Raw genomic sequence first — 15,922 nt, 5'->3', positions numbered from 1 at the left:
CTAGCCCCAGGACCTCCCGACCGGCCCTGGGACGTCACGTCTGGTGCTGCTAACCATGACTTACCTTTTCTGGGCTGACTCAGGTAAACTGTTGGGGGCTGCCGAGGGCTGAGACATCAGCTGACCAGGGTGACTCAGTCGAGAAGCATTCATGTTGTCCCCGCTCCCACTGACAGGACCTCGGACCTTGCTCTTAGGAACAAAACCAAACAGAAAGTCGACAAAATTTTGGAGCCAAGCGATGAATCAGTCTTTGCACTCACTTCACAGTAAATCCGCATGAGACCACCAGTGTCCCCACGTGAGACAACAGCGGCACGTCTCATCTCAGCCTCAAGCGGGCATTTCTGTATCAGTGCATGAAGAAATTCCAAACGTGAGGAGGCTGGAGTGCCTGCATTTGTTCACAGGTTTTATTTCATTAGTCTGATTCCTTTTCATTAGTTGATGAACTTTTACCAATAAAAGAAAAGAAGGTGTTTTTACTTTTTTCCAAGAAGACTGAGATACACGAAAAGGTTATGAGACTTTCTGTGAATTACGGGCTCTGGGAGACAGCTGAGAAGAAAACCAAGATGTCCTGACTCTCTGTCCTGGAGGTGCTGCAGTCACTCCACCCTCAAGCCCAGACGACCACCCGGGCTGCTGCCTCGCCAGCGCCCCACCTCCCCTCTCCTGGCCCCCGTGGCAGCCCGCAGTCCTTCAGCCCCTCTCTCAGGCCCTCCCTCCTCCCTCCAGCTGTGGGACCTTCCTGGCTCCATGCCAGCCAGACCTCCACCCAACTGTGCCTTCCCCGATTATCCCCCCAGCCCCCGCAGAGACGGGCTGTCTGCTGCCTGCATTCCTGCACCGTGGGCCCTCACAGCCAGGGACCCTGCCCCAGCCCTCCCGCACCCTGTCCTGTGCACCACGGGGCTGCTCAGCTCCCACCCCCTGCCAAGGGGCCCTCACTGTCAGTGCTGAGGTCCCCCAAGGGCAGAAATCCACCCTCCAGCTGCCACTAGAGTGATTTCTCCAAAACCCAATCACTGGGTGTGATCACATCATCCCCACACTTAAGCTCCTTTGATATGACAAGAAAAGACAAATTCTGCAAGGTTTCCTCCACGCTTCAGCAGCAGAGTGGCCAGCGTAGGCCAGCCCTAGCCTGCCTCTGCAGCGTCATCCTCCGTGACGTCCTCCAGCGCCACACTAGCCTGCAGATGGCTCCCAGAACACACCAGACTCTGCCGGGCCTCCCTGCCTGCGATGAAGCAACGTCTCTGTCCCAGACTGTCCTCGTCACCACCCACCCCCTCCTGACTCGTGCTCACTTTTCAGTGGACACCCCCTTGTGAATGCTCACGTTGCTCCCGGACACGGTCTGGATGTCTGATCCCCAAACCTCATGCTGACAACTGATGCCCGTGTTGCAGGGGTAGGTGCCCCGAGAACAGATCGATGCCCTCCCTAGGGCGGGGGGTGAGCGGGCCCCCCACCCAGTTAGCGCCCACGAGAGCTGGGTGTTAGAAAGAGCCCGGCACCTCCCCTCTCGCTGCCTCTCCCTGCGTCCTCCACGAGCGCAGCAGCCCGAAGCCCTCACCAGAAGCTGAGCAGGTGCTGGCGCCTCGCTTCCTGTCCAGTCCGCAGAACCGGGAGCCAAATAAACCTCTTTCTGAATAAATTACCCAGCCCCAGGGGTCCCTTCACAGCAACACTGCGCGGATGGAGACACGCCCTCGCCTCCAAGGCTGAAGCTGGCGTCCTCTGCTGCATTCCAACGACAGCCGTGCTTACCACAGCCGCTTCGTGGCACTTCCTGCCCTACGCCGCGCTCATGCGTGTCCGCTCATGCGTGTCCGTCTGGGCCCCGCGCCAGATCAGGAACTCCTCATAACAGGTGCCGTGCCTTTCCCCCGTGCACCTCACTGGGCATGCAGTCAGCACACAATAAATGTCGAACGAATGCAGACGGTGCATCAGGCCTCCACTTCCCTGCCCTTCTGGGGTCTTCTCCACCTGGGACCCTCCTCTCTCCTCCTCTCTCACGGAGGCTGCGTCACTCACCTCCCAAGGCAAGTCCCTCACTCAAGCTTGTGGTCCCAGCTCTCCTGTTCCCAGAACCGTGTGCACTGACCGTCCCCTCTGCCCTCGACACTGCGAATCTCCTGGCACGCTGGCTCCTCCTGCTTGACCTACGGATACGCCCCTGTCTCCAGGACCTTTAAACAACACAACCCTTGTGTCCTGCTCCCACCATAAGCAACCATTGCCCCTCTCCTCCCCTTTGCCCCTAAACGCTGCTGCTGACTCAGTCACTCTTTTCCCGTCCCTGTCAACCTCTCTGCAGGCACCTGCACAACGGGGCTCACTCTCCCAGCAGCTCTGGCTTCCACGACGCAGTTTTTACCTGGCTCCTTTCTCTGCCCTTACATTTTCTCCCTTGGCATCAGCGGAATCACCACTACCTTACGATGGTGCACACACAAGTACGGGTTACCATGCTGGGAGCAGCAGATGCAGGTGACGGTCCACAGGCTGCGCTGACACGCACTAGTGGGCTGACCTGGGGGCCCTAAAAGGGGTGTGTCCATATCCCAGTTCCTGGAACCTATGCACGTGACCTTATTTGGGAAAGGGGTCTTCAGATACGTAATTCAGTTAAAGATCCCAAGATGGGATCAAGTGGCCCCAAACCCAATGTCAAGTGCTCCTATATCAGACCCCCCATGAGAGACACACAGGTCACGTGAAGACAGAGATTGGAGTGACGCAGCCACACACCCCGAACGCTTCTGAAAGAGGTAAGAGGTAAGGAAGGACCCTCCCCTGCCGACACCTGGATTTTGACCTTCTGGCTTCTAGAAATGAGAGAATAAATTTGTTGTTTTAGGCCACTGGGTTCGTGGTAATTTTTCACAGCAGCCACGGGAAAAGTAACACACGCACAAATAAACACAGCAGCACAAGCTCTTGCTCTGCCCTGCTGCTCACATAACACAGACGGCAAAACCCAGCGGCAGCAGCTCAGTGGCTCCAGGCTTGGTGGCCTCCCCCGTGGGACGGCGACGGCAGTACAGAGGCCGGCAGGGCGCACTCACGCAGGCGATCTTCAGGAGGTTCCAGAGCTCCTTCTGCCGCTTCTCCTGGAGCCCAACAACCGTCTTCTCGTCCTCCTTCATTAAGTTCACCACCTTCTCCACCTTGGGCAGCAACTCCAGAGCCTTCTGCTTGCACACCACAGTTTTGCTACAAAGAACAAACACAACAAAGCCAGTGGCGTCTGGGCTGCGGAAAGCAGAACGCGAGCTCCGGCAGCTGCGGGGTGAGAGAGCAGGTGCAGGGAAGGTTCCCGCAGGCGGCTCAGTGAATCGCGCCAGGGGAAGACGGGCCCACAACCTGCGCTTCCCCCCAGCGCCCCCAGAGCAGGAAAGCGGGGCTCGTACCTGAGCTGCGTGTAGATCACTCGCACTTTCTTCTCGAAGCCCTGAATGGCCTGCAGCAGCAGCCGCACCATCTCCTGACTGTCGCCGTCGGTGCGCTGGTCTGCAGGGAGGAGGAGTGGCAGTCCCTCCGGGCAGAGGGGACCAAGCCTGGCCCACGAGAGGAAGAGGGGCCTGAGGCAGACGCAGAACCGCACTCACCTCGTGGTTTTTCCCTCAGTCTCCTGTACAGCTCTCTGGCTTGCTCTTCTCTGAAACACACAAAGAGGGTCTCGATTCAAGGTCAAATAAGCTCATCTGGAGCACAAGCTAATTCCTGCCAGCAGTTATCACCGATCCTGAGTGGAGACCGGCGACACGGCCTTCCTGACTGGGGGAGACGAGCATTTCTGACGGTGTTTTAGGTGATACCTACGGCAGGCAAACGACTGCCTTCATTATCAAAATCCATACTTCCAGGGTTTAATGACAGAAAATCTTAAGGGAAGGAGACATCCCTCTGTCCTTCCGAATTCCTCCTCCACTTGGCTTCTACGGCAGGGATTCCAGCTGCTGTCGCTGGCCCTGAGCCCGGAGAACAGGGCTTGGCCTCACAAACTCGAGCCCAGAGGTGGACACAAACTCCTACCCTTTTTCCCCACAGGGGAGACTGGCTCACATTCTCTGAAGAAGAAAAACTAGAGGAGAATAAAGGGTCAAATGATTACAGCAAATACAGAATCAGATTTCTGACACTCGGCTTTCTCGTCCTCCGAGTCCCAGACTAGTCCTAGACCCCCGCTCGGCTCACAGCCACGCGCCCTCCACGGCCGATGAAGCCTGCCTGGGTCCCTCGGCTGCGCGCCCGGGGCCGCGTGTCATTTCCTCCGGCGGGACTGGTCTGCCCGACGCCTCGTGCCCGCCAGAGCCAGCGCCAAACACCCGACCGAGAGGAGAGGTGGATGCGCAGGGCCTGCCTCCTGGCCTCGCAGCCGCCGCCTCCGCGCTGCGCTCCGCCCGCCCGGGTCTGGGTGGCGCATGCCCGATGCTAACGGGGAAGGCTACTCTTGCCTCAGAGCCTCTGTGGGTTACGAGCTACTTATCAAATGCACGACCTAAGCTGACCCTCACAACTGCGTGGGCGCAGGCGGCTCTTCTTCCACTGGACAGATGTGGAGACCGAGGCCGGCGGCAATTTGCCGAGATGGTCCCCCAGGGCGGCCTCGGAAGGCGATCTAACACACACGCAGATGCTCCAGGGGGCGTCTGAGCGTGGCCCCGGCGGTACTCACAGGTCGTCCAGCGTCCCCCCGGGCTTCCGGCCCATCGGGCTCCGCTGCAAGTCCACAATGTCCGTCTGCAGCGCCATCATCCGTTCCACCAGGTGCTTCACTTCGTTCTCCTGATGGAAAGCCGTGCTCGCGTCACCTCACGGGGCAGAAGAACCCTGAGACGCAAGCTGTGCTGGGGACGGGGGACCCCGCACACTCACTGAGGACTCCCAGTGGACTCGGGTCAGAACGGCCTGGGTGTGAATCTCGGCTCTATCGCCTTCTAGCTGTGTGGCCCTTGGGCAAGTGACTCAACCCCTGAGCTGGGTTCCTTTTCCATGAATAGCTTCTAACAGGGCCTGCTGAGCAGTCAGATCTGGCAAAGAACGCGCAGCAGCTGGCACGGCGCCTGGCACACCAGATGCCATCGCGCGTTCCTCTCTCTCAGAATTCATCCATCCAATGCCGCGCCACGCGCGACGCCCAGACCTCTGATGTCTAACAGATGGGGAGAACTCTATGGTTAAATAAGGTACTGTCTACAAAATATGTACCTTTAAGCACACATACACCCCATCAATACTGATTTATAAGAACAGACATTAAAAAAAAAGAATGCGCATCAAGACATGGAGGTAAAAATCCACACCCAAGTGCACGGGGAAAAACAGTAAAAGAGCCCAGGAAACAAAAGCCCTGGAGCCCGAGGTCTTCGATCCGTACGAGGTTCACTAGGCCACACTTACTTGCCTTTGTAACCGACATTTTTAACGGGCAACTGATTTGCACGGTCCTGAGACTTTCTCCTAGGCCTTGTTTCTTACGGATTTAGTGTCCCAACAAAATTAGGTGACACCTTTGACAAGCTGGTGTGTTGGTCATTCATCTGATGCCCTTCCCCACAGGAGGAGCCTGAGACTCCAGGCTTTTCCCCAAGGGCATTTAACGTTCTGCTGCCTATTTAAATTTGGACTGCCTCTGTCCTCTGTCCAGCTCGAGTCCGGCCACAGAAGGGCTCCCTTCACAGGCTGCTCTCTCGGCCTCTTTGCAGAAAGTCTAGTTAAGGTCAAAGCACGGCCAGGTAAACTTCATTTCTGACGCAGAAGATCGACCCAGGGTTTGAAGAAAAAGTGAGAAATGGCAGCATAAAATCTCACCCCTCCGTAAGGACAAAAACCACAGATGAGTGTCCTACCTGCCCACACAGCTCCACGGCCTGCTCCATCTCCCTCCAGGCCACCAGCAGTTTATCTGAAGCTGAAAAAAAAATTGGGGAAAAAAATTGAAAAACAAAACAAAAACACCACAAAACTAAAACACAAACAGCAACTCAACTGTAAGAGGACAAAAAAAAAAGGGTCTCTTTGAGCTCACTGCAAAGACCACTCACTGATCCCAAACTCGGTTTGCTCAATGTACTTCTCCAGGTCGATCTGGATGCTGGTTTTGAAGAAATCCAGCTTGGCCTTGAGCTGCTGAGACATGGACGCCATGGAATTCTTCATCTTGGACAGGGAGCTGTTGCTCCGGAGGAGATTCATCCTGCAGGGCCCACAGCAAACCACCTTGGAGCATCTTTGGGATCCAAAAATTATTCCTGTGCAGTAATAAAACCCCCTCAACCGCCAAGGGAGGTCCCTACTATGATTATTATTATTATTATAACAGCAGCCACTTATAACCGACGGACAATTTCCTAGCTGTCAGAAATGCATGTGGTTCTACACCAAAACTGGAATTAGGCAGGTACCACACTACACACAGGGCCAAGAAGCTAAACTAGTCGTAACTGGGGAAAGATTTCAAGTGCCCAGCATAATAATGAGGGCAGTTTTGCTAACCCAAATTGCAGTGGGCTCCTCTGGGCTCCCAATTCTGCCCTGGCTCAGCCAGCCCAGCCCCGAGGCCTGCCCTCCTCTCCCTGTGCTAACCACACTCACCTCCCCAGCCCAGCCCACCCAAACGCTGCCCGCCGGCCAAACCAGTGTCTCCCTTTTGTCTCTTAACAGTTGCTTCTGGGTCCCTGCCTCAGCCACTTCCCTGTGGCCAAAGCCACCAAGCAATTTTACATCAATTAAGTTAAAAACGCCTGGCACAATACATGGCGGCTCGCTGTCCCTGCTGCAGCCGGTTGCAATCCTCCTTCAGGGTCTGGATGCTGTGCCAGACCTGGCCCCACACCTTCCTCAGCTGGAAGAAAGAGAGATTCCTCTTGGGCTCTTGAACTGGAAACAGAGACACGAGCAATTGTCAGAGAGTAACTCTCCTACCATTAACCACATCCTGCCTTGGGACACCACTGGTACTTCTACATTTTTAATAATTATGTAACTAGGACACTATTACATAACTTTTTGGGGTATTATGTCTGGTTACTGTCACATATATTTTTTTTATGCCCCATGACAGTGTAAGCATGGGCAATAAATGGCTACCGATTTGATCAGAAGAAACACTTCATGAATCATTTGGAGACGTAGCCACATGTACTCTGGCTCATATGCTTTCAACAGAAACTCTTCTGTTCACAACATGTAAAGCTGTATGAAGTCTTATTAAAAATCAGCTTCAACTAGCAGTATTGGAGATGATGAAATAAGCAAGAAGCCTGGAGATCGCTAAGCCCCTGGACCTTGCCTCTGCATTCTCAGTGTGGAGGTGAGGGAGGGCGGCAGGCAGACGTGGACAGTGCATTCAAATGTCCACCACACACTGGAATGTCCGCCACACAATGGGATACTACACAGACGTTAAAAAGTAAGGCAGCTACATACGTTCCAAAAGGAGAAAAATCTCCAAAATATATTGTTCAGTGAGAAAGGCAGGTACAGAATGGTCCATATTACATGCTACTATTTGTCTGGGGAAAAAATACCCCTGGAAGGATACCTAAAAATACAACAGTTGCGGTTTCCCTGGACGGGGAACTCACTTGCTGGGGAATTGGGGAGAGACAGCGGCTTAGTGTTCACTGTGCATTCACTCTTTCGTAGCTTTCGATTTTTTTTGGTATCTCGTATATACATTAATTATTAAAATATAAATGAGTCCTGTAGAAGAATGGACTCAGTATGTGTGTATATTTTTTTTTGAGACATAGTCTCGCTCTCTGTTGCCCAGGCTAGAGTGCCGTGGCATCAGCCTAGCTCACAGCAACCTCAAACTCCTGGGCTCGGGCGATCCTCCTGCCTCAGCTTCCAGAGTAGCTTGGACTACAGGCATGCGCCACCATGCCTTGCTAATTTTTTCTATGTATTTTTAGTTGTCCAGCTAATTTCTTTCCATTCTTTTAGTAGAGACGGGTCTTGCTCTTGCTCACGCTGGTCTTGAACTCCTGAGATCAAACGATCCTCTGGCCTCGGCTTCCCAGAGTCTGGGATTACAGGCGTGAGTCACCATGCCCAGCCTGGGTTCAGTATAAATTTAAGAAAGTAAATAAACAAACAAATATAAATGAGGTCAGGTGCAGTGACTCACACCTATAATCCCAGCACTCTGGAGGCTGAGGTGGGAGGATCTCTGGAGCCCAGGAGTTTGAGACCAGCTTGGGCAACATAGCAAGACCCTGTGTTTACAAAAATTTAAAAATTAGCCAAGCATGGTGGCGCGCGCCTGTAGTCTGGCTGTGGTGAGCTAGGATGATCCCATGGCACTCTAGCCCTGGTGACAGAGCCAGAGCCTGCCTCAAATAAATAAAAAAAGAAATATATATATATATATATATATAAATGAAACTTCAGAAATAAACAAAATGGCTTATGGGCAGTATTCTCTGTCCTCTGTTTAAAGGTCTATTTAGGAGGCTGAAATGAACTCACGATTTCTTCTGCCCTTTTTCCCGGGCTACTCCTCACGTGTCTGAAGGAAAGGAGGCTGCCCCAGGACCAGGCATGCTCATTTCCTGGACATGGTTCCTCCCTGGTCCGTGTCTCTCCCTCCTGCCTTGTCCCATGCATTGTAATTGATTTTTTTTTTTAATAACGTTCTTACGGATACAGCTGACACTTTCAGGTTGGGGCCGTGGGGAGATCTGAGTCTCGTAGGTGATTTTACTGTTGTCAAAGAGAAAAACAAGATCCATGTCCAGCGTGCGGCCCTCATTTAACTGCAAAGGGAAAGAACAAAACGAATCTCGTGGATCCAACCCCTTTTCCCACTAATAATGAAGAGGGTTCAGAGCATTTCCCACTGTTCACCAAGAGCATCCTCTCCAGCCAACCAGTGCTAAGCACCCATGAAGCCTTTCTTAACCACTCCAGCCTATACTTATTTTTCCTGTTCCTTCTACACCTACCTGTACACCTTATTTACAACACGTTATGTGCTACTTTATTCTGTCTTTCCTGTGCAGTTTAGAAATTCACTATATGTTACCCTACGTGACGATTATTTCTCCTATGATAACTTTATCTCCATGAGTTGGCTTCTAAGTTCTTCCTGGGCAGGAACCATGTCTCACACTGCTGTGGTTAACACAGGGGCCTGACCCCGTTCTGTACACAGAGGTGATCACAAGTAGTTCGGGTTGACTCAGGAGAGTAAAGCATCATTTTGGCAATCAAGGTGAGAGAAAGGCACTCTAAGCGGTCCGCAAGGAAGGAGTCAAGCACGGAGTGACTCCTGTCTCCCACTACACCACACAGGGGATCTGACGGGGGACCCCCTGCTGCAACTTATAGAAACAGGCAGGTGTCTGCATCAGGAGTAACAGATGACTCGTCAAAACAGAGTTGAAATCTGAAGGTGTGATTAGTGTCCCAGGAGGCACAGTCAGGGAAAATCAGGGTATGCAAGAAGGCAGGGCTCACCTTGCTGTCTGAAATGCACTGCGTGGCTGGCTTGCCCGGGATCAACGCCAGACCCGCCTCCTGCAGCAGCTCCTGGTCGTCCTCTGGGATCCCCGTGTCCTGCTGGATTCTGGCCTTTAAGCTCTGCAGACTCTCATCCTCCGTCACTGGGTAGGTGTGAATGGTGCCCGTGACCATGTTCAAGATATGAACCAGCTGCAACACAACCCAGGTGTTACTGAGAAAAAACGGCTTCTTTAAAGAGATGCCCATCTGTTTGCCCAGATGCTCTGCTTCTCCCAACATTTCCTGGCCACACACAGCAAGGGCCTAGCTTGAAGAAGGGAGCCCGGATGCCAAGTTTCATAAACTCTAGCCTTTCATATTGCTGTTTGTCCACAGCTATGACCTTACTCCTGTACAAAGACTCTCCCAGGAGCCTAAATTTCCTCACGAGGTCGCTGGCCCTTGACCTGCTCTGTCCTGGCATTGCTTTCTCATGAGAACAGCTGTGTCTCAGCAAGGACCCTCGCTGCTGCCTCGGGGCTAACTCGGTTCCCTGCTCACCTTCAGGTTTAAGATGTCATCTAGGGCCTTAAAGCAGCCATTGGGCCCATATGCGGGGTCTGTGCCCCGCTGTCGGGGGTGCCACATCAGCATCAGCTGCAGCCACTTTTCCAGCCGCTGTGCCAGGACGCTGGGGAGAGGAGCAGAGTGTAGGAGGAGACACCTCCAGCCATATCGGCCACCTCTGTGTGCCCGTCTAGAAGCCCAAGCCTCCTGTGCGTCTCGCCATCACACACACAGACAGCAGCCAACAAACGATTATTGAAAATGAAAATGGATTAATTGGAGAGAAAAAGCATAAACATCTCCAACCAATTTAATTCTCCAAGTGCTTATCCCCTCTCTCCTGACCTGCGAAAACAGCCTCCCAAACCAGAGATTTCCCAACCCATGGGTCCACACGCCCACTGCCAACCGGCTGGGTGAGACCAGCCTCTGAGGCTTTAAGCCGCACTTTACAGGCACGTCCTACCTCCAGGCAATCCCCACACACGATCTAGACCCCACTGAGTTAAATGGCGACATGAATAAAAAACAGACCCCGCGCTGCCAGATGGGTTAATGCCCCCCTAAGCAGTAGCTGGGTTCACATGGCAAAGCCCAACTGCCTCCCCCTGGCCCCCAGAGCCTGCTTCCTGTGTGCACTCAAACCCTCCCTGCGGCCAACACAGCCATCCTCTGCCTCCCATATGCCCTGCTCACCCCAATTTTTTCCCTTTCAACTTCCTTCATCTGTCCACATCCTGTACATCCTTCCAGACCCTTCCACAAAGTTAAAGCCCATCCCGGGTCACTCTATATAGCTCTAGTCCACACAATCCTTTCTCCCCACCCTCAAACACTCACGGTAATCATTAACCATGCAACTCAGTTACGTGTGACCACCTTGTAGCTTTCTTTCATATCATTGCCCAATTCTGACCTTGTTAGTTAACCGCTGCTAGTGTGGCTCTGAGACTAGGATTGCAAAACCATGCCGACCACAGGGATTCGTTTGTTGACGGTAACACAGCATGAGGCCACACGAGGAGTGCAAAGAGAAGTAAGGTGTAGCTCCCTGCCCTTAAAAGGCTTTCTGTCGAATAGGAGATAAACCCTACGCAAAACCAAATGCAATACAAGGTAGAGGCTACCAAGGGTAAAAAGAGGGACAGATAAATTGTGATGTGAATTTAGATGATATCTAGGGAGATGAGCATGGGAACCCACGCTAAGTTTCAGACTGGGAAGGACTCTGCCAAGTTCTTAGTCACAGGACGATATCCTGATAACCTATTTAAGTTATCAGGTATCGCCTCAGACTTGTATTTCTAAAAAAGGAAGAAAAACACGCAGAAGAGTGATGCCACTGCGCCTTACCCGTTAAGGTTGTTGGGGTAGGGCAGAGAGCTTGAAAACTTCACCGCTCCATTCAAGTCCTCACTGACGACGATGTCCATCTCACTCTTCTGCCGGACTTTCGAGTGCCTGCAAACACGTGATCTTATCATACGTTCAGAGAAGCGCGTAGCTGGGCAATTTCATCGTCGTGAGAACATCACAGAGTGCAGTGACACAAACCTACACAGCACAGCCCACAACACACCTAGGCTGCATGGTGTCGCCTGCTGCTCCCAGGCTGCACACCTGTGTAGCACGTTACTGACTGCGGTAGGCAACTGTAACACGACGCTAAGTATTTGTGTATCTAAACTTAGAACTTCAGTGCAATATACAGTCATGCACGTCCCTTATGTCCCTCAGCACTCTGAGGCCACCTTACATTTGTAACATCGCTTTACATCTGTGCAGGAGACGTACATCCCCAAGCTTTTGGAAAAACAGTTAATTCGTACCATGATGCAACAGTTTCTGTGAGGGTTTAAGCACGGTCAGTTCTGCCTGAATGAGCTTTTGAAGAAAAGCCTTTAGCAGAGTCACCGACCGTCCCGTGCCCGGAGTTCTGCAGACAGCAGTCGTTTCATTTTATCTAAAACAAACTCCCATGTTTTGACAGAGGATAAAATAGGGACTTCCAAACTGAGATTACTGCATAAATATGATATTCACATGAAGTATGCACAAACACGCACATACATATGTACTTCATTCTAAATGTGTATGACGAAGTACTATTTGTAAGGGTAGCTTTTACAATTCCCAACATAGGGAACTTCTTGGGGTATCTGAAGTAGTATTTGAAGGAAAAAAAATTTAAACCCAATGGGCTTCAAATCTCCTTGGTAACAAGGATAATAACTTGAATTTGAACAGTGCCTCGTAGGTAACCAAGTACTTTGACACGCAGCATTCACTTGCTGCCAAGACTGCCCCGCGTGGAAGACATTTCAGCCCCTCACTTAATGGCAAGGAAATGAAGACCAGGTGATGTGTCCAAGGTCACAGCTGGAGTGTTGCAGAATCCAGGACTCGACTCCGAAGTCTGTATCCTTTCTACTCTGTCTCAAAGCGCAAACACATCTTCTCCCAAAACACGGGGAAGTTCAGGTGAAAAATGGTTCAGCTCCAAACAATTCTCACTGACAAGCAGTGAACTGGTCCCTCTGGAGCACATGGGAAACCCAGAGGGCTGGTGCATGGCAGGACTGGCACCTACGACTCTGGCTGAGCCTGAGAGAGCCGCAAGTCAGGAGCAGTAAGACTTTCTAATTACAAACATGTGGGGCGGTCCTCTACTAGAAAGCTTAGTTTCTCGATGGGAAATACAAAAGGACACATAAAATAAATGCCTATTACTTAGGCTGGTCCTAAAATGTATTAACATTTCAAAGGACTTTATAATAGAATTACAAAGCCCAAACTGCATTTGTTCTGAAATTAGTATTTACCTGCCATCCGAGAGGAAACAGAGAAATTTTTAAAAAGTTGTCTAAGGCATTAAAAAGCAGATGAGACCGGGCACGGTGGCTCACGCCTGTAATCCTACCACTCTGGGAAGCTGAGGCGGGCGGTTTGTTTGAGCTCAGGAGTTCAAGACCAGTCTGAGCAAGAGCGAGACCCCGTCTCTACTAAAAATAGAAAGAAATTAATTGAACGACTAAAAATATATAGAGAAAAAATTAGCCAGACATGGTGGCGCGTGCCTATAGTCCCAGCTACTCGGGAGGCTGAGGCAGATATTGCTTGAGCCCAGGAGTTTGAGATTGCTGTGAGCTAGGATGACGCCACGGCACTCTAGCCAGGGCAACAGAGTGAGACTCTGTCTCGGGGGAAAAAAATAAAGCAGATAAGACGCAAACGAGTCCACACAACAGCTCTTGCTGGGTTTCACAGACGTCTACTTGAAAGAGGCCACCAGCTTCCAGCACTGCTAAGGGAAGTTCTAGGAAGGTGATTCTGCACACAGTTTTACTAGGAAGATGCCAGGCCCTTGGGGATGTATGTTCAAAGTGCACCTGTTCTTCCAGTTCTAATGGATTTTTAACTCATCTTGTTACAAATAATGGGAAAGGTCAACACATGACGTGAACTAAAGAAATTTCTTAGTTAGTTAAAATCACTATAGATGTACACATAATTTAAAACTATTTTTATGGTGGGTATATTATAAAGTGTGACTATAAATTAATGAGCTAATTCCTCAATATTCTAGAACCTATGCAGCCAAATGAGCAATGCCTGTTTAAATTAAGTTGCCACAGGAGGGCATAGTGAGCTATTTCCACCAGAGTCCTAGGGCAGATGCCTCACCTCAATACCATCGTTGGGGCATAAACATGGAACTGAACCAGACTCTTTCGGAATCGATTTCAAAGACTACACTTTATTCTATATTCTTGTGATGCAAATATCTGTCCCCTGAAAACATTAATGTTTTTATTACTTCCAGAAAGGCATTTAGGATAACAATACAACCACAGTTGGCAATGGTGTAGAGAGAGGGGTAGCATCACATGCTCCTGGTGGAACTGTAGATTTATGCAACCTGCTGGTGAAGAGTTGCTGGCACATATCAGAAACCTTTAAAAGGTGCATACTTGGCTGGGTGCAGTGGCTCATGCCTGTAATCCCAACACTCTGGGAGGCTGAGGTGGGAGGATCACTTGAGCTCAGGAGTTCGAGACCAGCCTGAGCCCTGAACAAGAGCAAGACCCCATCTCTACAAAAAAAAAATAAAAATTAGCTGGGCACGGTGGCACACGCGTGTAGTCCCAGCTACTCAGGAGGCTGAGGCAGGTGGTTCACTTGCGCCCAGGAGTGTGAGGCTGCTGTGAGCTATGATGATGCCACTGCACTCCAGCTTGGGGAACAGAGCAAGACCCTGTCTCAAAAAAAAAACCCACATACTCTTTGATCTGTTAATCTCTTTTCTAGGAATTCATCCTCAGAAAATAACTGTGGATATGCAAGGATTTTCCTACAAGGATGCTATTCATGGCGTTATTAAATGAATTATAGTATAGTACTCAATGGAACAGACATTACAGACAATATTGAAAAACATAACGTATTTTCAATATTAAGTTTGAAAGGTAAGTTATGTGAGAATACACATAGCAACTTACTTTGATTTTTTGTTTTTTGTGTTTTTTTTGAGACAGAGTCTCGCTCTGTTGCGCGGCCTAGAGTGCCATGGCAACAGCCTAGCTCACAGCAACCTCAAACTCCTAGGCTCACACGATCCTCCTGCCTCAGCCTCCTAAGTAGCTGGGACTCCAGGCACAAACACCACACCTGGCTAATTTCTTCTATTTTTAGTAGATACTGGGTCTCACTTTTGCACAGGGCTCAGGCTGGTCTCGAACTCATGAGCTCAAGAAATCCTCCTGCCGCAGCCTCCCAGAGTGCTGGGATCACAGGTGTGAGCCACTGAACCTGGCCTTTTTTTTTTTTTTAAAGTAGAAAATACCACATGCTGAAGAGCCTGGAGGCACACAAAAATGTTCATGGTGACTGTTTCCCGGTTGTGTGATTATAGTTGATTCCTCTTTCTTTATTGTTTCCATACTTTCCAAAACAAAAAGCGAAAACAAAGTTAATATTACAGTCACCATGAGGGGTACTCAAACCATGCAGCACTGTTTAGGCACAAGACAGGGACTTTTTGTGTTGCAGTAAATTGGCTCTGGAAGGAAATTCTCACGGTGTAAAACGCACGTGCAGGAAGAGTGTGCATATTATGCTCCCCCTGGTGTAAAAATAAATGTACCACTAAGCAAGTATATGCCAATGAACTCGAGTGTGCGCAGAAGACCCTTGGAAGCATACGAAACCAATGAGGTCAGGTGCCGACGGGGAGGGACACGCGGGCTGGGAGGTGGGTGTGAGGCGACTGTTGACTGTACACTCTCTCATGCGTTTTGAAATTTGCACCATGTGAACTTGTTACTGCTCCAAAAAAAATACAAAGTTGAAATAAAGACACTTTAGAGCAACATTAGTATCATTTAAATTAACGTGTGGCCTCTCAAGGAACAATCTTTTTTTTAAATTTTTTTTTTTATTTCAGCATATTATGGGGGTACAAATGTTTAGGTTACTTATATTGCCTTTGCCCCACCCAAGGCAAGGAACAATCTTGAATGAATCCTAACTCGTTTGGTGGAATGTTAATTTTTAAATTATTTATTTCAGTAAATATTAACTTTATTTCCCTGTACTTTATTTATTTTACCTGATAAATAAAAATTGTAATATTTATCAGGTACAAAATGATGTTCTGAAATATGTATACATCATGGAATGGCTAAATCAAGCTAAATGCCACATGCATCAACCTCACATACTTTTTGTGGTGATTGACTTCTGTATAAATATTTCACAAACAATGCATTATTTTTATAATCAGTAAAATTTATCACGTACAAAATGATGTTCTGAAATATGTATACATCATGGAATGGCTAAATCAAGCTAAATGCCACATGCATCAACCTCACATACTTTTTGTGGTGAT

The 15,922-nt window shown here is 50.0% G+C and overlaps 1 protein-coding gene across 4 annotated transcripts in view; it reads right to left on the bottom strand.

The window, feature by feature from the left end:
- The window catches only part of IKBKB (inhibitor of kappa light polypeptide gene enhancer in B-cells, kinase beta), a 56,997-nt gene that overhangs the window by 4,936 nt on the left and 36,139 nt on the right, over positions 1-15,922 (bottom strand). For all 4 annotated transcript variants that reach the window (XM_012655987.1, XM_012655988.1, XM_012655989.1 and 1 more), the window contains 12 exons: positions 11,386-11,493; positions 10,027-10,156; positions 9,481-9,675; positions 8,663-8,777; positions 6,774-6,897; positions 6,063-6,214; positions 5,868-5,929; positions 4,694-4,803; positions 3,624-3,673; positions 3,426-3,525; positions 3,081-3,228; positions 65-192 (listed from right to left, as the gene is read on the bottom strand). In XM_012655987.1, the coding sequence (XP_012511441.1) occupies positions 65-192; positions 3,081-3,228; positions 3,426-3,525; positions 3,624-3,673; positions 4,694-4,803; positions 5,868-5,929; positions 6,063-6,214; positions 6,774-6,897; positions 8,663-8,777; positions 9,481-9,675; positions 10,027-10,156; positions 11,386-11,493 (1,422 nt within the window). The remainder of the gene's footprint in view (positions 1-64; positions 193-3,080; positions 3,229-3,425; positions 3,526-3,623; positions 3,674-4,693; positions 4,804-5,867; positions 5,930-6,062; positions 6,215-6,773; positions 6,898-8,662; positions 8,778-9,480; positions 9,676-10,026; positions 10,157-11,385; positions 11,494-15,922) is intronic.

This window comes from Propithecus coquereli, unplaced genomic scaffold (genome assembly GCF_000956105.1).
Source record: "Propithecus coquereli isolate 6110/MARCELLA unplaced genomic scaffold, Pcoq_1.0 Scaffold496, whole genome shotgun sequence".
Classification (NCBI taxonomy): Eukaryota; Metazoa; Chordata; class Mammalia; order Primates; family Indriidae; genus Propithecus; species Propithecus coquereli.
The sequence above is the reverse complement of the archived record's forward strand: the minus strand, read 5'-3'. Positions and strand labels throughout refer to the sequence as shown.